Source organism: Poecilia mexicana, unplaced genomic scaffold, assembly GCF_051168715.1.
Source record: "Poecilia mexicana isolate PSO_F unplaced genomic scaffold, ASM5116871v1 scaffold_2, whole genome shotgun sequence".
Lineage (NCBI taxonomy): Eukaryota > Metazoa > Chordata > Actinopteri > Cyprinodontiformes > Poeciliidae > Poecilia > Poecilia mexicana.
Genome location: NW_028263371.1, coordinates 25550034 through 25572647, shown reverse-complemented (window position 1 = coordinate 25572647; position 22614 = coordinate 25550034). Strand labels below are relative to the sequence as shown.

The 22614-nt window shown below is 40.8% G+C and overlaps 1 protein-coding gene across 2 annotated transcripts; it reads right to left on the bottom strand.

Moving 5' to 3' along the window:
• Positions 1 to 8849: 8849 nt before the first annotated feature.
• Positions 8850 to 22395, bottom strand: LOC106906991 (insulin receptor substrate 2-like). 2 transcript variants are annotated; one of them, XM_014972487.2, is made up of 3 exons: positions 19537 to 22395; positions 18743 to 19239; positions 8850 to 11846 (listed from the first exon to the last, which is right to left on the bottom strand). In XM_014972487.2, exons 1-3 carry the CDS (start codon positions 22218 to 22220, stop codon positions 11842 to 11844), a joined length of 3186 nt encoding a protein of 1061 aa, XP_014827973.2. In that variant the 5' UTR covers positions 22221 to 22395; the 3' UTR covers positions 8850 to 11841. The 2 variants fall into 2 exon arrangements, with proteins under 2 accessions (XP_014827973.2, XP_014827972.2); XM_014972486.2 differs by having other exon boundaries at positions 18743 to 19242; positions 19537 to 22394.
• Positions 22396 to 22614: the final 219 nt, after the last annotated feature.

The window sequence follows — 22614 nt, the reverse complement described above, 5'->3', positions numbered from 1 at the left end:
TGTGCCAGTCAAAATTATTTGTCAGAGTCAAAATGTTTTCTTTACTTTCTGTTTTTATGTTATCATATTGTTTTCTTACATTTTAATCTCCTTGAGTTGCACTAGAGTTTCTAGAGAACTTAATCAGAAATGATTTCTGATTAAGTTCTCTGTTTTCATACTTTCATGGATTGTTCTTCTTTTATCCCTTTTCTATACGGTTTTCATGTTAAATTGCTCCCTGGACCTTCTGGTCACAAGATGACGACTCTACCCTCAGAGCCACAGCCGCCCTAAAAAATCCACTGCTTGATCCTTTTGCTAATCTTTTCTTAAAATGCAGATTTAAGCAGCATAACAAGCTACAATTCAGTGCAATTCAATATGAAAAGTGAGTATAAAAGGTAAACTAAAGGACAAACCATAAAAGCACAAGTACAGTGAAAATAGACAGAAATCATTACTATTAAAATAAGAAACTTTAATTCTTAAATCAATACGTTGCTATCACATTTCAGCAGCAAAGTGCTTTAAAACGACAAAAATACACACAGTCAACAACTGGAGCATTACATTTTGTCAAATGCAGTCGTTACGCATGCTTGTAAGTTTCCTGTTTGTGCCTCTGATGATTTGTGTTTAGTTAAATCAGTCACACACACATTTGATGGGTAAATGTGCCATCTTTTAGGCCTAAACGTAGTTAGCATAGGAACTGAGCTCAATTGTTGACATGATTATGTTACATTACTCTAAGATGTGGGGTAAACAGAACATGGTTTTGCTCCTGGTCTCCTATAACAAACATCTATGGAGGGAAAAAGGATCAACGTTAAAATCAAGCCTGCTAAAGGGATTCTATTGTGGGTCGATGTCAACGGGTTCAAGGTGTGTTAATAGCCTTTTACTTTCATTCTTGGAATTTTTATTGCAGCACGTTCCAGTACACCTTATCCAACTTTTTACCATCAGCCACCGTTATAAAGCTGCACAAAATAACTCCTTACATAACGCTGAAATGAAGTAAAGTTGCATAGAGGAAGCGTGACGTTGAATTCAAACTGCAGAACCGTGCAAGAGCCGATTGTGGGAACCAGGAGCAAAGCCGCTCTGCATCTTCTGTCACACTGATGTCAACTCAAACGCATCAATCCACTTCATTTACCCTCCAGTGACATGTCAGGATGAACTTTCTTATCAACATGTCTAATGTTCACACAGGAACTACCCATAAATCATCTTGTTTATTGGCCTCCATTAAAGCTGTGTGTTGTTTTCCTCAGACCTTGAGTTAATCTGAGATGCTTGGCAGTGATTTTAAAGTAACTACAATCAGGGCGTTTTGTAAACAAGCATTTAGTCGCAGCCTTCGATCATACATGGTCGCTTTTACCTGCTTTCAAAAACAACAGGAAAGAACACACTCCGCTCCATGATAATGCGACAAGCCATAAATTATTGGAGACAATTTTTCTTATCATATTCACACGCGATCACATCCTGCACACAAAGCGAGTCTAACTCTAGAAAATAAACTAAAATGCACAAACAGGGCATAAAAAATGAGCAAGAAGCTGAAAAACAAAAGGAATGAACTTATGAGTCATGACCCAACCACAACAAAGAACCAAGAAGGATGAAGTGAAATTGGAAAACCCAAATGACAACAATAAAGAAGTCAGAAGCGATGCAAAAACAAAAACAAGTGATAAAACGCAAACACCAGTGGATCGTGGATCGTTAGCCCACGCCTGACAGAAGAATGCTCAACATCCGGTGTTCAGCAAAACAACTTTCGGGTCAAAGGGAAGCAAGAGATGCATCAATCGAAAACAAAAAGCAATACTATAAACTCCCAAAACGTGGTTACAATGAGCTTAAACTAATCTTGATCTTCATCTGATCTGCAGCTTTTTTGAAATCCTCTGCTGCTTGTAGCTCAAGTTTCAACACCACTTTGGTTCAACTTTGTGACCTAACAGCATAACAGCATGCTAACCTCTCTTCCCGTAACACCCGCAGGTGCTATCTGGTTGTGTAAGCATGTGGCCTGATGCGAAAGGTCAGGCTCTGTTTACAGCCTTCCTGCCATTCATAACAGATAACCTCGTGCATAACGTATTGATTCAACAATTTGCTGGCAGATCCTTATGAATTCCTCTTCTGTTTCTAACCCTGTGTTACGTCTGATGTGCTTGGGCACAATCTCTTCCACTGGGCTGGATTTGACTGCAGCATCTTTGCGTGCGGACACCCCTGATTAAGCCCCTTTGACTGTGTGTGTCTGTCTGAGTCTGCCATGTTCTGTAAGCTTTAGCCTGTGGCTGCCGTGTTAAACAGATGATTTGCCAGGTTTGCGTGCACGCACACAGACCACTGAGGAGGACTTCGCCCAGAAGCCTCTGATTCCTACAGGCGCTGACCTGCACCCACCAAACTCCACCAAAGGAACTTCTTGGAAAAACGACACATTTTTAAATGAACAAACGCCATGAAAAACTTTGACTGGGCCATTCTAACAGTTTACAGTACGAATATACTTTATGATTAGGATAGCTACAGGATGAACTTTCACCATTTTTGGACTGAATGCTAATTTTTAAGGATCGGTATTGTGTCAAATCTACTTCTTTCTTTTTTAGTTTTACATCATGTTATTATGTTATATAATCATCAAAAACATACCTGGGGTGTTGTTTTGAGTCTTTCATGCATGTTTGAGAAATCCCTTAATCTCCATGGCAACCATTAAGCAGTTCAAAACGCCTAGCCGACTTAGCCTCGCCTTCGAATCACAGCTCCTCCCCTACTCAGTTCCTTCAGACTAGCCAGCAGCAATTAGCAAACATTATACTTATAGGAGCTGCTTCTCAGTGAAAATGTTACTAAAGGGTTAATAATAGAGGAGGCATGTTGTGATGACTTCCTGGAGTTTCAGAAAGAGCAGGAGCTTCTTAAAGAGACAGAGGCATTCAATTTATTTTAGGTCATATTTAATAGCATTTTTATAAAAACTGAAGGTAACTAGTCTGTAGTACTTGATTGTGCTACAAAATGGCACTATGTGCCAGAGAAATACATAATGCTGACTCTTTAGATGGTGTTATGGTTTTTGGTGTCTAACTGTATTCCGATATTTGCTCAGTGAATCTTAGTGAATTTAGTGGCAGGAGTTTTAGGGCAATCAGACATTAGTATGAGGCAAAGAGTGATGTGGAAATAAGGATTGAGTTAATTTAAAATGGCATCTGTGCAAAATACTTAGAAAACAAGACGGGATGTTTCCATATATGAGAACAATCAACATAATTGTGTGTGTTTCCACTACTAACGTCCATCAGATATGAGCTGAGTGGGCCTTTATCTGTGTTGTGTGATTATAAAAGCCCTACTATTGGTCATAAAAGCACACGCATTAGAGGCCTTTGCTAAAACTTGTTCGTGTTTGCGTAATAAAACTTAGCCGTTATTATGATACTTTATTTAATCATTGTTTTATGTAAACCGGACAAGCAAGCAAAGCGGTAGTATTACTGAGCTATTTGTCTGCTTATAAGTCAGTGTGTGTGTGTGTGTGGGTGTGTGAGTGTGTGTGCGTGCTGTCCTGTGGCCTGGGTAACTCAGGGATGTGTACTTTCTGATAGATTAAGCCTTACATAATTCCACATTCCACTCAGCAGGTAAACAAGCCGGGGTGGGACTAAAGGTCAGAAACGGACAGATTCTGGCTCAGGCTTGGAGGCAGACACCTGAGCCTCAGGCAGATCCGACCCTCAGGGACCCATACGTGGCTAAAGTAAAACAATCATCACGTTGACGTGGTTTAGAAAAATCAATCATGAAAAGAAAAGCTGCGTGCTTTAATGCACTCTTTGTTCATTAAAGTCAGGGAGTGCTGGAGGACAGAAGAGGATTCTGCAAAGCATTGATTCAGAGGCGCAAATCTATGACTCTGATTCCTTTAAACTCCAAATGCAGAGAAATGTTACTGGCTGTCAAGAGGGGTTATAAAAACACGAGCTAGCAGTTGTTTTGGGAGAATCTGCCTGGCACTGCTTTAGCCGTGCTCTCGGTCTGATTCTTTTTAAATGAGAGTAAATTTGAACAAAGAGTCTGTCTTGCAGCCTTTAGGTCGTTTGTAGTATCATTCCAAATCCAGAAATCCAGTCTGGTTGTGAGCCATGACAAACTGCTTTGTCCAAAGCTTCTAATGCCAAGCATTACAAGCTCAAAGCAAAAGCCTCATTAGCGTCAGCGTTTCACTGACACCACTATAAATTGTAACCAAAGACATATTTGACACAAGTATGTTTATGCTCTGATGTGTTTTAGATGCATCCACGTTTAGTTGCATGTTTGGTTTCCGTGGCAGTCTTTATATCGATGCCGCCTTCAGCCCAACCAGCCTCAATTATATTTACATTTACAGATGATTAACATTTTAACCACAATGACAAAAATTATATAAGTTTGCTTGCCTCGGTCTTATGTTTTTGAAAAACCTTTAAGCTTTCTTGTTACAGTTTTCTTGTGGCCACTCCCTTCCATTGCTGCCCTGGGCAAGTGCCCGTGTTAGCCACATGAAAATACTGCCTCTGTTCAAGTTATGCATCTGCCAACGCACAATTACTCAAAGCACATATCCACAGTGGCATTGCACTGACCAGTCACTGATTTGTGATTACACACATGAGAAATTATTTTTTTTAAAAATACCTTTGTAGCTCAGTGTCTCTTAGATTGTGTTTGTTTTCGCCCAGTAAAGGTCAGAAACGCAGATGGAAACATGAATAATCCCCCAGGATTTATGTGCATGACTGTATGTGCACAGCAAACTCACCATAACTCCTAATCTCGCTTTGCGTGATGTGCGCTGGATTGCGATGAAATACTCCAGGCTAAAGATCTCAGCAGGCCATGTTTCCAAACACATGGGATTAAGTGTTAGAGAGTAAAGTGTTTAAAGTGGGTGTTTACTGCATGCTGCTTCTGAGAATTGAAAGAGATTTGTCTGATCACAGAATCTGCAATGGAAAAGCAGGTTTTCTTGATATATATCAGATTAGATCAAATCAAAATCATAGTCCGTGACCTTTATAGTCAGAATAATATCTGGACCATTGCTTGATCAGCTGCAGTGGTTTTTGTTGGCATTTATTGCAGTGAATACAGTGAAGTTGTCAGTTATATTGCAACCTGGGATAAAAAGGCAATTTACTCATAGTTATAAACAAAGTGTACCATGAACAGCTTATATTCTGATCATACACATCATCACCCTGACTGTTTATTTTTAGAGAAACTCCTGTTTGTTTGTGAATTGAGGAGTAGTTATTACTTTAGACCAACGTTTAATAATATAATTTTTATTTACATATTTGTTAAAACCATCATCATGTCGTGACAGTATGGTAGAAGACCGATAATCTGTGACAGATAACTTCCATTAGCACTTTTTACTTGTGCTTATTTTATTATGAATTATTGCTCCTCTTATTTGAGTAAAATTTCTGGATTTTCTACCCACTGAATGAAAAACAAACATGTTTTAACCAAAAATTCACCAGACAGACACAGACCTGCAGGCTTTTACGAAAGTTTAATATGTTTTTATATTGAAAAAAAAAACTGATTTGGAAAAAACATTCTTTTATTTCTTTTATTCTTTAAACTTATATGAATTATTGTCATTTTAAAATACCAACATTTCCACTTAACTTTATATGTTGGTCCGTCTGATGATGTCATTTTTAAATGTTAAATAATTAATAATATAATCAGTTACTAGACTTATTTTACTCTTACTTGGATGGCTACTTTTTACTTTAACTTGAGTACATCCTTTTGGATACTCTACTCACCTCTGTACTTTTCATATGTGGTCGTTGAAATTGTCTTTTACGTGTATGACTATTTATATCTAACCTAATTAGCCCTAACGAGGATCCTAATAAATAGGATCAGTGTCTCTAATAAGTTGGTTGAGTTATGTCTCCACCAGCTTCCCACATCCCCAGCAGGGATTTCCAGCTCTGTTGGAGCTCAGAAGTGAGTCACCAAAGAGATGCAAGCCAACCCAGCTTTCTCACAGCGCTGTCATTCCTGAGAATTTCCATTGCGAAACATGTTTGTGAGCATCGGCCGATGAGCCAGCATGCAGACTGGGATGCTGGACTCTTCCACTTGGTAAACAGCAGCAGGAGTGTCTGCTGTACGCAGTGGGAAAAGACCCGATCTCCACAGGCTGTCCAAGCACGTCGAGTCTGAACGGCATGGCCTGAGAAGTACAAAGCAGCAGAAAAAGATCTATATTACACACGAGCAACAGCGTCTGAGTGGTCTGTTGATTCAGCAAGGGGAGTATAAAGGCTGCATGATGCCTTCATGATAAAGTGCTGAGTAATACAAGAGATTTGGAGAATAAAAGGGTTAAAAATGTGTTAGCATTAGCAACAAAGTCCAAACAGACCTACTTACACTCGTAGGTATTGAGAAAGTCAGAGTTCTGGAAAGGGAAACATAAAGTAAGGGAATAAAACTTTACTGAAAAAAGTCCACAAATGCCAGAATGCCTAGATCTGACCATCCAAGCAAGCAACCCTTAAAATGTGTGAAATGGTTCTGCCACAACATCATGTTACAGTATAATGCTTGAGCAGTCAAAATGACAGCTCAAGTTTAGGTTACATGGCAGGTCTGCAAGAAGGAAACCATTCCTCAACGAAGGCAGCAGGGAATCGCATTCAGACGCTGTAGATTGAAAGAAACCCCTTAAACATCTCACTTTAGTTATTTCAGCTTTGAGGGGGTCATGCTAACTAAAACAATGTTCATTGTTGTTTTTTCCAGCGATAAGCACAAATAATTGACTTGAAATTTTTTTGGAAGAACTGTATCCTGTTGTACACATTCAGTAGCAAAGTTCATGGAATGAATGTACTTGGTAATGCAGAAAAATCTTTCTGCATTGAAAAATTAACACAAGAATTGCATTGTTATGGATAGTTTTCTGTTGTGATACAAAAAAGCATCAATAATCTATGAACTGTATCTGTTTTGTTTTTTTTACTAAAATCAAATAAAATGTCATAACAGAAGAGTATTAGGACCACTGAACAACAACAAAAAAAGAATTCTGACTTTAATTTAAGAATTTAGACTTTTTTCCTTTAGCATTGTGATCTGGTTTTAACTTTTTCTTCAGAATTACATTTTTTTTCAGGATTTTGACTTTTCAGAAATTTCACATTTTCTCCAGTATTCAGATTTTTTTTTTTTTTTGGAGAATTTTCACTTTTCTTCAGAATTCTGATTTTATTTTTTTCCAGAATTGTGACATTAATTTCAGAATTCTGACTTTTTTTCTTCAGAATTTTTAAGATTAATATGAGCATGAAGGTTCAACTGTTGAGATTAAAGTTAGAATTTGTGGAAAACAATTTGATTTTTGAGAAGAAACATCAAAAGTTTGAGATTGAAGTTGTATATATTTTTTTATTTTCAGTTGCCCTAATCTCCTTTCATACATTTGACATCTTGGCTGTGTGTTCACCGATTTAAAGGCAACAGTTTGTATAAACATGATGTGACCCCGACATTTTTACGATTTATGTCACTATGTTATATTTTCACGGGGGATAATCCGTGCAGCGTGCCTCGGTCATCTCCTCCGTGAGGAGCCAAGGCTGGCTGCTGTAAGTGGGTCACCGCTCCGCCCTGCACGCCGCTGCGCCATGGAGTTCGCTGAGCCTGGCTGAAACCCTCCTTAGGCTGATTCAGGGAGAAATAATGGGGCCAGTGACTCCCAATCCCCTGAAGAACCTCAGCAGGGGGAAAAAAGCCCAGTGGAGCCAAAGCAGCCCACACCCACATGCTTGTATTTTACTTTTATGCTGCTTTAGTTCACAGCGCAGTGGCTAAATGAGGTAAATAAGGACCATCCAGTCACATGATTGGACCTTAATGCTGTAGATCTGTTAGTTAGTAATAAAATTACCAAATCCCAGTTCAGCCTCTTATTGAGTTAGGAGTGGGTTTTTAATTTAACCACACTAATGTGATCTCATTTAGGAAGCAACACCTGCCCTCCCAGTTCAAAGCAGGACGTTTACTGGTCCGGATCCCAGTCTGCTCCAGTCCTAACGGGAAAACTCATCATCCCGTGAGCTGCATTTAAACTGCTGTGACAAAAGCACGGAGGAGTCTTTTTACATTTTTTGCTTACATTTTCCATTGCAGTATGTAATCTGTGCAGAGGAGAGTGAGGAACAGCGTGTTCCTACTGACTGCACGTTGCTGGGTTTTTATACGAAGCCGTTTCTGCCTAGTAGCAGAGCAGCGCCTCTGTAACTGTGTCAAGCTGCTAATTAATACAGCTGGAGGTATGCCTGCCCCCTGCAGAATGCACATGTGTGTTTATGTTCTGTACACAATGTACAGAACACACTTAAAGGTCACTTTTTGTGTCACAGACACACATAATAAATGGAAAATTCAAACAGACTTCATTTATCTATGTAAAAATACATTTTTTAATCAGGTTTTTTTAAGCTAAATCTCTGATGGTCCTGTTTGACAACATGAAGTAAGCTAAAATACTCCATATTTTAAATATCGTCATAAGCTGAACTCTTCCTGAACTTCCAAACTGTGTTATCTGGGAAAACTGTGGCTTGACAGGAAGTCATTTGCTCACGATTAGCTTCCTGGTTCCTCCACGGTCAAATAAAGTTCTTCACGAGACAGTAACAGGACATCCTGTGTGTGTACAGGAAGTGATTTGAGTCAGTGCCAACGACAGAATTAGAAAGTCAAATTTCCAAGATGGATAAGTCAAAAAAAACAAACAAACAAAAAAAAAAACAAGAAAGTTGTGACTCTTTAAATAATTTATTTATTTATTTATGTTGGTTGCTATCCATAATTAATACAGACAAAAGCAATACTTGACTACCAGAATTTATAAATCATATTTATCTCTTGTGAGCATCACAATAAACAGCATATTGAATTATGTACAATGGAAGACAACACATTCAGACTGAGTCAATCCAACTAAAGAACGATCCGTTCAGACACAGAAATGGGAAAAACGCTTCCAGACACGTCAACAACAAAATTCCCAGCAATGAAAAACACTTGGCAGAAAGAAAAAATATTTATATAAAAGGAGCAAAAGAGCTCCAGTTTAATGGGAAAAAAGGATCAATGCAATGTTACATTTGGTTCCATAGTTGTAAACTATTTTTGATTCATGTCAATATTGCATATGCCATTAGGTAAAGTGTGTCAACAAGGCAAATAGATCTCTATAATAAAATAAACCACGTTTTTTTTTTGTTTTACATAATCAGACTGTGAGGGAGAAAAGCATACAATACACTGTACAGACCCAAAACAAACCCTCCCGTTTTAAAAATCTGTAGCCAAAGTCTTTACACAGGAATAGCATTGCAACCTATAGGTCAAATCTAAGAATACAATATTTTAGGTAAACTCTTTTCTATTTACACCATATATGTACAAACTCTAAAGATAAATAGATACCATAAGTTAGCTTGGTACAGCTCCAATGTTATTTAACACTTTCAAAACCATTTAAAATGTGCGGTGGTCCCGCAAAAATCAGCGATACATTCAGACATGTAAAAGTTTTACAATCTACTGTACATCTAAGGGGTTTGAAGCCAGTTGGTGTCGGCACAGAAGAGTTCAAAAAGACAGCAGTCGTAATAAACGCCGATAAAAACTGTTTTCAGATACCGTAGCAACCATTTCTGGAGGATTGCTAATTTGACTTCCTGCCATTATTTGTTTAATTTTAATTCAAAACTGGAGAAATAATGAATTTTTCTGTGACTGGATGAAAATGGAGCAATGTAATACGGCACTCAATTAAAGACAGTTTTCACATTTACTAGTACAACCTAGTAGTTTACAGCAGCTAACGTTAGCTATTGCTAGCAAAGCTGTGATGGATGTACAGCAGTATACTGAGGCAGTTTGCTTTATGCTACATGTTAGCATTCATCCATATGCTCAAAGTTTTCACTTTAGATATATTTTAAACTATTTGATAGTTTAGAAGCAAGAAAATATTAAGCTAATTTCATTACAGTCAAGAGTTTTGTTAGCCAACAGTTGATAATGTTAGCAAAGGCTCAAGGTAATTCACCAATTCGTACCCGATTTCGCACATAAGTTGCCATTTTCTTTCATTTCTTACCAGCAAAATAGCAGTTTAATTTTCATATTTTTTTATATTTTTTGACAGCGGCTAGCTAAAAGTTGGTAATATTAGCAAAGGCTTTTGGGTAAGTCAAACCGCCTCCTTCCATTTGTACTATGATTAAATACTTCAGTGATTTATGTCAATTTCCTCCCAGTTTCCATTGATTGTGGTTCTGGTGATAAAACCAAAAAACAATCACTGACCTGCTAGTTGTACATGTAATTTACAGAAATAATATAATCAAGTTTCCTTACTGTAGATTACTAGCAGTTACAATAAATTATATTTAAGTCCTCAGTTGTTAAAGTATTTCCTGGACATCCCTGATGTGGGTACGAAGTGATGCATTACTGGAGATGACCAGCACGCATTAGCTAGGCATCACCATTTTTTACACATTTAAAGTCGTTAAATAGTAAAGTTTTCTCTTGCCACGAGCCTCCATGATGGTGCTACTGTTTAACTTTTTCCTTCAATACTTTTAGGTTAAGCCGCCTCAACTGTGCCTCCAATTTTTCGTAATGTTGAGATTGCGTTGGCTCTCCCCCTCCGTTGTCGTCTCAGCGTTACAGTTGTACAGTCAAGTGATATCACAGCAGGAAGGCCTGCGTCGACCCGAACAACAAGCCTTTGGTTTGAAGGTAGGAGTGTGTGAGGTTTTCAGGCTCAAGTGACTGAGGAACAGTGCCTGGTGTTATTATTATTATTTTTTTTTAGGATTTCAGCTAAGTCACAAAAAGACATGCATAAACATTTAGAAATATATTTTTACTAGTCCAATATGTTTGGACAAAAAACATAAAATGGGTGAAATTATCCGTTAAGAAAATACTTTAATCAGCTCTCAAGCAGCCAAACTGGTTCTGTACATTTCAGAAATAATATATATTTAATGGTAAACTATGCATTTTACTTTCCACAAGATAATAATAATATAGAGATGTCGGTCTAAACAAATATACCCCAATAGAATATTTATCTCTTATTTCATAGAAAACATAAGGACAGTATACACATTAAGGCATCGGGTAGGTCTTATCAAACATTCATCATCCAAAAAATAAATAAAACATCTAATGTGTACTACTATATATACTTATATATATTTATTTTTTCTTGTTTTATGTACTCAGTGTACCTTGGTATTCCATCCCTGCAGAGTGCAGCAGGTTTGACGGTTCTCAGAAACAAACACTTGCACACTAAATCTACCCTCAAGTAAATAAACGGTAACTTGGTACCATTTGAGCTTTGTTATTGTCTGACTATCTTCGCTTCTGTGCTTGTGCCAAAATTTAGGTCACAGGAGAAATGGCCTCTCAAAGTGCAGGGAACACGAGACGTACCAACACACATCCGACATACACACACACACACATACACACACACACACCTGTACTGCCTTCAGCGATACACTGCATGCATAGACGGTGACCTGCTTTTTTCAGAGTGTGTGCAAGCAGGCGGCTTGTGATGCTGATGGGTCCCACACAGTCTTTTCGGGTCACGGAGCCCGACGAAGGGGCAAAAACAAAACAAAAAGTCTGTTGTTTTTTTCTTCTTCTTTTTCTTGCTTGTTTTTGTTTCGAGCAGCAGGTCGAGACGCCAAAGCCGAGGACAAACGAAGTCCTTCAGTCTGGAAGAGACGAGAGAAAGAGGAATTTAATGAAAACTTTCAACAAAATCAACAATTCAGGAAATATAAACAGAAACTTAAACAATACTAGTGTCTGCATCCAGGTATGACAAGGTTTTAAAAAATCGGTATCAGAAGTGAAAAAAGTGGATCGGTTCATCCATAAACTATATACATCATAAAATATTCTTTATTCATTAAATTTAAACCATATTTTGGCTTAATTATTTGCATCAAAAACAAACCAACTATAAATAAATGTTATAGATGGAATAATCATTACAACGTGAAAACATCTAACTCTTGTTTTTTTCCCCATCTCAACCCAGTTTGCTCTCACAAACAACACTGGCGCCAATTAAGCGGACCTCTGAGACGGCAGACGAAGGAGCGTGGAGGGAACACAGTGTTGCTCTCGTACTGTACAGCGTGAACCCATTCACAGAGTCAGATTGTTTTTCATGCCACAAAAAAAAAACACCATGTTTCTGTTAAATATCGGGAACAGGAAGTTCTGGACGCCTTTTTTTATTGCATTTGTGGATCTGTCATTTATCCCTCCTGACAGGAAGTGTTTTAAATGTGCATTTATAAGAGGGGAAAGAGTTTTTTGTTTTTTTTTCATCTAAAGCTAATGCACCAGCTGTTTCCTCTTTACATGTCTGTGTGTGTTGGAGAAGAAGGCTGCTGCTCTGCAACACTCGTATAATTACATAACCTGGGATGTAGAGCGATGGGGGGTGGTGAGAGGGGGTCTCGTGTCGCTCTGCTGCCCTTGTTGCCATGGATACTGAGCAGGAGGCCAGGCAACAAGCAGCAGCATCTGTGATATGAAGTGTTCAGACACAAACTCTGCGTTTAGCAGATGTTCATGCGGGGTTTGGTCACGTGTGAGAGGAGGCTGAGCGGACGGAGGAAGGGTTGGAGAGGAGAGTGAAAATAAAGTCGTGTGGAACAGAAGAGATGCTGCACATTGCCAATCAGCAGGCTGAAAAAACACAATACCATTTATTGTTGCTTCAACATAATGAACCGTTCCTACAATAGCAAAGGGAAGCAAATCATTTTGAAAATCGCCTTTATGATATTTCAAATTTATTGCCTTAGTCTGCTGCATGGAGCATAGAAAAATTAGGTGCTGACCCTCCCCCACATGTTGCTGACCACTTTTTCCTCGTTTAAAAGAATGGCAAGTTCAACAGTTTTTACAAAAAAAAAAAACAACAACAAAAACAAAACACAAACAAACCTGACCTAGATACCGAAACATGAAAATAAAAACAATATTCACCAGGTGCTTGTTCTATATTTTCATTACATACATATATCTAAATCATACTGTAGATATTTTTTAATCTAAATATAATGAAACACAGTTATTTATTATTTCTTTTTAGGTCTGTCCCGATAAATTGTCCCAGAACTTATCGCGATAAACAATAATATTGTAGCTTAGAGATCATTTTCAAGCAATGTGATCTTCAAAGATTAATAGACTTTAAATTCTAATAAACATTTAACACTTTAAGTGGAAGACATTTTAAATATGCAAAATAAATAAAACAGAAGCAACAAATAAAATAAGTTATGACATCTCCTTCAAAAATGATCAAATCACCAGACAGGATTTTTATCATCCAGTTTTTGGTAAAAAGAGAGAAAAAAACAGAAAAATTATAAACTTATTTAGCAATTAATTGATTTATTACTGTGTTTCATTTTGTTGACCTAATATTAAGTAAAATCTTGCATTTCTGAGGCAGCGTGTGTGTTTGATGATGAAACTCAGTGAGCACATGCTCACACCTTGCGTTGCGTATTCCCCAGCTGCTGACCGGTGGCGGCTCTCGCTGATCAATTCCCCCATCCCCCAACCATCTAATCCCGCCTGCAGAGGCTGTAATCTACTCTGGAGCCGCGGCCGGCTAAATGTGGGGAACGCTGGCCACGCAGTTAGCGCTTCTGTCTGGAACATCCCGGCCTAGTTTAGCGCCCACCTCCCTCCTCTCACCTCTCCACCACACACACGTAAACACACACACACACGCGCGCGCGCCGCCTGGAAACTCTGACACCAGATCCTTTGGGGCTACGTGCGTATGTTTGTTCTCCATAGATCATGTAACATGGCATTTCTGGATTTCCATCGGTGGCTCCACAAGCCGCCTGTCGTCATGCCAACAGCACCATGGAAGTAAATAAACTGTTTACCAGGTGGTTTGTTTGTATTGATTCATTTTTACGTCGATACAAAGCATAACAAAAGCCAAAAAATGATGGGGAAAGTTTACGACAAAATACACACATTTAACCTAGAAATTTATTTCACTGTACTCTCAAGATGACATTTGATGCATTTTGATATTATAAAAACTAACAAAATTGAATCAAATTAATGATTGTATTTAACTCCCTTGAACTAAAGTAATGACATTAGGTCTGAAACAAGAAAAAAAAGCATAAATCTATTTGTGGAAAATATAAAAAAGAAAAAAAAGAAGAGAGGCTTAAAGGTGGATTACAAAAATTAAACAACTTTGCAGATACAAAATTTAAAAAATTTAAATTTCTGAGTTAATTTATTCCCTAATTTTTTGTTTTATTTTTCAATTTTTTACATTTTAGGATATAAATATGTTAAAAAAAATTAAATACAAAAAAAAAGAAACAAGATGTTACTATATAATTGGCAGGGCCTTATTTCACCCACAGTACACAGCGTACTGAGCCACTTCCTGTTTGACTTAATGAATCTAATGGGGTTAAAGAATTTATTATTATGCTGCAGGTTTAGTACAGAATGTCTCCTCAACTGTGGAACAGGTTTCTCAAGCTGAAAGCTGATTGGCTAGAGCGGGGAAATATACAGGAACAGGAAATGAAGGGAAGCTAGAAAGTGATCACTCACAGACGAAATAAATCAGGAGATAAATAAAGGTGCAAAGAAATGTGCTTGGGCCATTTCTATGTAAATAGAAAAAAGGAGTGTAAATTTCCATGAATAATAAAGGAACTATTATTATAGTAGGAGAAGTTGCAAATTTGCTAGAAAAAAGAAACTTGAGAATTTTTCATTTTTGAATTTTTTTTTTCTTGAAAATGAATAAGAATAATCTGAAAATTTGTATTTTTCTAGAAAAGTTTAACTTGTCAAACTCCTTGTTTTATCCAAAAACTCTGAAATTAATCTAAAGAATTTTGAATTTTTCTAGATTTTTACTTTTTAAACTCAGACATTTCCTTGTTTTTTCCAGATTTCTGAAATTAATCTCGAAAATTCCTTCTTTTTTCCAGAAATTTCTTTCACTTTTTAAAATCACAAATTTGCTTTTTTTTTTCTTTATTATTATTTTGTAAGATTAATCTCAAAATATCTGAGTTTTTTTCTAAAATTCTTATTTACTTTTCAAAACCAGAAAAGCATTGTTTTTTTCTAGGAAATTTTTTCTAGAAAATTCCTGAGATTAATCTAAAATTAATAGATTAATCTATTAATCTATAGATTAAAAAAAAGAAAGTTTTTTTTTAAACTTTCTTTGACTTTTTAAAATAAGAAATATCCTAATTTTTTCCAGAAGTTTTCAGAAATTAATCTAAAAATATCAGAGTTTTTTCTAAGATTTCATTTTTACTTTTTAAAATGAGAAATGTTATTGTTTTTTCTAGATTAATCTCAAAATTTCCGTGTATTTTCCTAGTATTTTGGACTATTTAAAATCTGAAATTTCCTTGTTTTTTCCCCCTGAACATCTCCTAGATTAATCTCTAAATTTCTGAACTTTTTCCAGAAAATGTAATTTTTCTTAACATGCCGTCATCTTTATATTTCCACATTTCTGGATCACACTCTGCGATGCGTGTACTGGAGCTCACAAATACGTGGAAGACGCTCTGTGCAGCATCCTCTCAGCGATGACATCATTCACGCTACAACCGAGTGGATGACGTCGAGGTTGGGGGTGGGTGAGCGGGATTTGAGAGATGGATGTGGATGTCTCTAATCTGGTTTGCAAATTCCTAACGCACACTCCGTCCATGTTGACGGGGCGCTCTCTGCGACCCGTGGCAGCGGCAGATGGCGGGCTGTCAATGCAGCGGTGTCGATATGTGCATGAGGAATGGAAATTGATTGGGGTGGCAGCTGTTTAACCCCTTCTGCCCATTTATTTCAACCTCATTGCTCTGGAAAGTGGTAATCTGCCACTCTCGCCATCTTACCGCTTTTTTGAAATCACATCCGTCATCTGGGGCGAAATTCTAAATATTAACATATCAAACTCCAGCAGCTATGATCCGCAGCTGATTGAGATTATCTGGGACGTGGAGATGGAAACAGAGACGGCTGACTTTGCTAATCTGGGTCTGGTACAGAACATCCACCTGGCTGAGCCGCGGCTAGCCACGGCCGTCAATTGGAGAGCAGAAGTAAACACCGCGATAAGGTCACATGGGTCGAGTGGCACAAACAAACCCTTGCTGACCCCAATGCCAGCCATCTTGAGTCGACATAAGAGATGGGAGTTTTTACGTTCATGTGTAAAAACTCACCACTGGACAAAGTGGTGGCCATCTGCGCTCGGTTACGGCTAATTCGTTTGGGGTCCTAGCCGCAGTAAGCCACCCAACCAAACTGGATTTCCCATCCGCAAAGGAGTTTAGTTGGAACAAAAAGCTGCAGGGCTTTGGGTCAGAACGCCCAGCGGGACGTCCGGATGCATCAAACCGTCTCCGCGCCAAAAGTCCCAGTAGCAACAGAACGGAGAACCCACTAGACAAGCAATCAACTTGTCATCAGAGGCTTAAATCGGGCCAGAGCAGAACAAGTTTCTTCAAAGCAGAGTCTTAACAAACACCCCTCCTCCAACTGCTCTATATCCAAAACCATCCTCCATCCTCCCTGCCCCGACTCTACGCCTGTCTTACTTCTGGTAACAGTCTAATGAGGCAGAAGGGCAGCAGAGTGCACGTGCCATCCTGCCCATTATGCACGCATTCACTGGCTTCCTCTCCCACAAGCAGCAAACCGCTGGAAAAACAACAGCCTGCCATAGGTCTGAGGGAGACGGAGCCGCTCTGCATGCGTACGTGCAACACTCCTCATGTATGTACTTTCTTTTCTTCCTCCCTCTCACTCGTCAGGGACAAGCTTTATGAGTGCAGTAAAAATATTTTCACCCTCAAGGAAACATGAGCTGCGAGACATGTCAACCATTTTACCAAAAGCTGCTTTGACTCCTTGTTTTTCTGAATCATAACTGACACGTTACACTTTTCCAAACATACATATATATATATATATGTTTACAAATCATCTTGTAAACACAATTTATCATTTTATGACACATGCATTCTGTGTCTAGCTTCGATACATTTGACATTATTGTCAATTCTTAAAGTTTTTATGATATTTTTGCAATAACGTGCAATAAAAACACTGTAATTTGCAGTGCTTATGCAGAATATTTTGTTGGTAGGGTTAAGTGGCAGTGAGCAACAACAAGTGGGGGAGGGGTGGTGCTGCTACTGTTATACTGTTGGGAAAAACAACAACTCCTAAACCTTGAGAGAGTAGAAGTGAAGGATTTCAAGCTCAGTTTGCGTCTTATAACCAGAGTTTGCTGCATTCCACCATGTTTACCAACGTCACTGACTGTGCAAATATGAAGAACTAAAGCAATATTTTTCTCTAGCATGTGCTAAAAACAAAGCAAAATTCATTTTGTGGAGAAATAAAAGACACTATTCTAAAAAGAAAAAAAGGGACCTCTTTCATTGAAACGTCTCAGGAAAAGTAAACCATGACCTTCAGTGATATAGTGACCAAGCACACTCATGTTGGGGTTCAACACACCGATGCCCCTCCCCCAAACTCGACCCCGTACGTGCTCACAGGCACTCGCAAGGTCCCCTGGGATGCAGGGGTCAGACCTGTTTACCACCGCCTGCCAGCAGCTCTGATTGGCTCACAGGGATATTCTGGGACGGAGTATTGATCGCAGGACAGTGGGAATGGTGTGAAAGGGGGCGTTTGTGGAGGTCAACACATCCTAATGCCTGTCCAAGTGGAAAAACAACAGCCGGAAATGACATGTCAAGAATCTGCAATTCTTCTCACCAATTAATAGCCAAAAGTTTTGCAATTAACCCCTAATAAACATGAAGAGTTGTGCAGTCGGCTTGCATATTCTTGACATCTGCAGCAGCAGTGCTGCTCTGTTATGCTGCTTGTTTACTTCCAAGCTCTCAGCCTGGTCACGTTTCACCACAGGCTTGCGTTGCGTTCACACGCACCAGGGAAAAGACGGGAACACACAGTTCCGGAGCTCACAGAAGCAGCAGGAAGAATCTAAAGAAGGACTAAAAACGGCCCTTTCGCTTTGTGACGTTCCAACAACATCGTGTTCATTTTTTTTTTTTACAGGCAAATTTTGGAAGCAAGCGCAACCGGTGTTAAGAGTTTGGAGCCAATGAGAAGCTGCTGCTGGAGTTTCCTCCTACTTGTGTGCTTTGAAATCCACAGAGCTACTTTGAAGTCAGAGGAAATGCCTTCAGCCTTTTTTCACTTCACTATGTGAGAACCAGTTGTAGTAGCTGTTTAGTGTAACATTTGTTAGTAATAAAAACACTTCCATTGGTATAAATGAAAGCCTCGAGTCAATTCATTCTCTACACATACTATACTCTCTAGACAGTCCCTAATTAAACTGATCTCACTTTGCACCAGTTGACTCTTGTGGAAAACTAGACTAAATTAAACCCAAACAACTCATCATAATCATTGGTTTAAATGTTACCAAGATCGGCATGAATCGACCCTCACAGGTGTCTCCAATTGTACCCAACTGTTACTAGAACAAAGAAATATCAAAAGAGCAAAGACCGGCCTCCTTACTCACCTTTGGCAGTGGTTGCAGTCTCCTTGAACCCCAAACAGACGTAAGGTGTGTTGTGTAATCCATTGATGCCCCCTTTGCAGCTGCTGGTGGGTTTAAAGCCGACCAGGTCTCCACATTTCTCCACATCCCTGTTTTCTAGTAGGTTCAAGGCGATGTAGTTCAGTCCGTTAGAGTAGCCGGTTGAGCTGTGGCGGGTCACGGGACTGCCATACTCCTCGTCGGAACCCTCACTGCTGCGGGACGAGATGTTCTCCACCGAACTCGGCCTCTTCACGGCGTCGCCGTGTGCAAATGAGGGAAAGACCGGTGTCACTGTGGCCGTGGAGGAGAAGGTTTCTGAGCTGTGGCGCCTTCGCCCTTGTGGATTGGCCCGGATGACCTTGGCAGAGCGGTCTGGGTCCACGGTTGGGGAAGTTGCTGCTCCAAGCAGGAAGACCCCAATCCGTTCAGGAACACCTTGGTCCTCAAGAGATAGCCTCCTCTCCCTGCAGCTCTGGCTGCTGGAACACAGTGTTCAAAATAGCATGAACATACACAAACATTTTAATAACTTCCTTATGTATTCAGAACACATAAACTTGAAGCCTTTACTATATGCTTTATCCAATTTAAACCATATTTTATTTTCCTAAACGGCTGATTTAATTTTCTTCCCCAGAAAACTGAGCATTTAAGAGGTTCAAGTCTGGACTGAAATAACTTTCACATAATCATTGCATGAGTTTATATCCAGTACGCTATGATGTAATATGACCATAAATAATGCTGGAAAAGCTCCACATTTCATCACATACCTTAAGTTCTGAGGAACAAGCTGTGGGGGTGAGCTAGTCATCGCGAATGTCATCTCAGTATAGTCATTTTTCACCTCATCGACAAAGCTTCGGGAGCTTTTCTCACACTCTACATGGTACACAACATCGTCCTCTGAGCAGGGGCATGAGGACAGCTCAGGCAGGGTATCCAGTCGCTCAGCCGGAGTGTCAGCCCCCTTGGGCGAGTGCGAGCCCAGCTCCAAGTTCATGTAGTCTGACAGAGATGACCGCCCTGGGCCCCCGCCGCTGGACCCCAGAGATGAAGACTGGCTCTCTGTGGATACGGTGGACGGTGGGGACGATCTGTTGCTGCTGAAGTCAATGTTGATGTACTCGCCGGGGCTGCGGGGCTCTAAGGGCAGGGGATGCTCATTCATGCTGGGCAGGGTCCTCAGGGTGTCCAGAGACAGCCTGTTAGGTCTCCCCACTCTCCCTCTGTAGGACAGATGATTCTCTGCTCGATGATGCCTGACTGGGGAGGGGACTGAGGGGCTCAGCGGTGATGTTTGAACTGCACACGGCTGCATAACTGAATAATAGTCTGACTCCCCAGTCTTCTGCCTTGAACTCTGTGGGCTCATCAACACGTACTGGCCACTGTCTTCATTCTTGGATGACTGAAGTTTTGCAGGCAGTGTGAGGGAGCCCGTCTGGTAAGCCGGCTTAATTGACACTGGTTCCCCAGTGAGAGGGCTTAAGTAGTAATCAGGAGGGGTCTGCAGAGAGGGTGGGTTTCCAGGTGACATGTTCATGTATTCGCCCTGTCTGTCAGGGCTGTCCATGGAGGATTTGGAGCCGCACCACATTCTCATGTATCCACTGTCTTCCAGAGAGCTGCTACAGGGAGAGTTGGCCTTGTAGCCATTGGTAGCTGCCTGGGGATGCACCCTGGGGTTGACAATCTGCTTTGGTGCTGAGACACACATGGGGCTCATGGGTACATAGTTATCCGTCTTGCCAGACTGAGGTACTACGCCTGGCGTCATGGGCATGTAGCCATCATCGCCAAGGTTGCTACTGGAGCTCCTGGATGAACCAATTTCTATGTCCCCATAATCCTCAGGATAGCATACTTTGGGTGAAGCAGAGTGGGAGTTTTGCCCGTGGGCCATCCTCATTAGAGTGTACTCATCCAAGGAAGCAGAGGACAATGGAGTCACCACCTTCTGTTGGCGTGGTGTGGTGAGGGAGTGTGTTCGCTTCCTGTATGCCTTGTCACAATTCTGACCCTCGATCCCACAGCTGGACCTGCTGCCATTAGCCCCCTCCATTAGCATGTAGCCACAGGGGTCGCTCAGGTCACGAGATGGAGGTGTGCTGGACAGGGAGTCAGGAGTGTCACTGCGAGTCAGAGTGAGAAACTTGTGTTCACCTGGGCTGGAGCTGAAATCATCACAGAGAAGGAAGCCAGTGTCGCTGAGGGAGCCAGATATGGAGGCGCTGCAGCTGAAAGGACGTCTGGCTTTGTCTGGAGTGGAGACCCTTGTTCCTCCCCTGGGAGATGAGCTGATGGGGCTGGAGGCAGCAGGAGGAGAGTTGGACATTGGCATTGAACGACTGTGATGGAGATTGGATGCAGACTCCAGTATCCTGCAGGTGCGCCCGTTGCTAAGGGTGTGGGACCTCATGAGATGATTTCCAGAATTGGGACTGGTGGGACTCTCACCTACTGGTATGGACATGGACACTGGTCGGGTTACGCTTCCATCTCCCTCACTGGCCGTCCTTATCCGACAGGAGGTGAACTTCCTCCCTGGGGATGTGGCAGCCACGCTGTCGGTTCTGGATCTCCTCACCAGGCCGGTCTGACTTGGGGGGAGGTTGTTGAGGTTGCGCCGGGTGGGCACAGAGATGGGGTTGGTGCTGGCTGACTGGCTTTTGCTCCTCGGCCTGAATTCAGAGAGCTCCTTCATCGCCTTCATTGCCTCCAGTATGGTTTCATGGATGTTCTGCGCTACCACTGAATCCTCTGCCTGCATCCAGAACTCCCCTGGCCCGGTTACTGCTGATCTGCCCACCTCTATGAAGAAGAAGCTGTCGGAGTGGCCACATCTCCTGATGTTCATGAGTTGGAGGTTGACAGCTGGTGTCTCAGAGTTCAGCTTTACGAAGCTGATGTTTCGGTTGGATAAACACAGCCTGTAGACTCCGGTGAGGTTTCTAATCTGACCCAAGCCTTTGGATTTCAAGTTGACCTGCCACACCTCCTTGTAGGTAGCTGTTGCAGGGGTAAGCTGTCCGTAAGTGGTCTCCTCAAACCCCACTAAAGAGGATGTGGAAGCAGGGCTGTCAAACACTTTGCTCTCTGCTATTAAATCAGACAGAACGGTGTACCAGCTCTCCTGCTCCTGCTCGTTTTCTGCAGCCACAGCAAAGTATTCGTCCTTGGTGTAGAGGGCGATGAGGTGCTTGTGTTTGGCATCGGCGCGTTTGTTTACGCACAGACAGGAGTCCAAAGTTATGACGCGTTTGGCTGCGGACTTATTTCTCCATTTCTTCTCGCTTTCATAATACTCCAGCCGTGCGGGACAGCGCTCCGTGGGCTCCCGGAGCACGAAAAAACGCCTGTGTCCGTGTTTCTGCTTCCTCAGGTAGCCGCACTTCTTCACGTCATTCGTCCCATTAGATAACAGGTGTCCTTCCGTCGCCGGAGGACTTGCCATTTCTTCGGAAAAAGAGTAAAAAACTCTCACAGTAAAAAGAAAAGACCGCAAAAGGTTACCCGTTTACTATATTCCACAGCGGACAAGAAAACCCGCTGCGGTAAAAACAACAGAGCAGTGCGCGTAGACCAGTGACTGCTCTGATGCTGGAGAAAAACAACATGTGACGCTGCTGCTCTAAAAACAGAATAAAACACAGAGTCATAGGGGGCGGGGCGTCCTGCAGGAGCAGCAACATAGAAAAAGATAAGAAGAAGCCGCTTTGCAGTCCTTGTACCGTAGGAAAGACACGTCAGCCCGTTCACCATATTGTGAGAGGCAAGTTCTCCCAGGAAACAGCATTTTCCTTGTAAAAGTCGTCCTAATAAAAATTTTATCAACCATTATGAAAAAC

Excerpts from the sequence above, each read along its gene's own strand:
- LOC106906991 (XM_014972486.2), bottom strand. The coding sequence starts at position 22,220 with ATGGCAAGTCCTCCGGCGACGGAAGGACACCTGTTATCTAATGGGACG. Across the intron at positions 19,243-19,536 it reads CTTGTTCCTCAGAACTTAAG|CAGCCAGAGCTGCAGGGAGA; the intron begins GTATGTGATGAA and ends ACTGTGTTCCAG.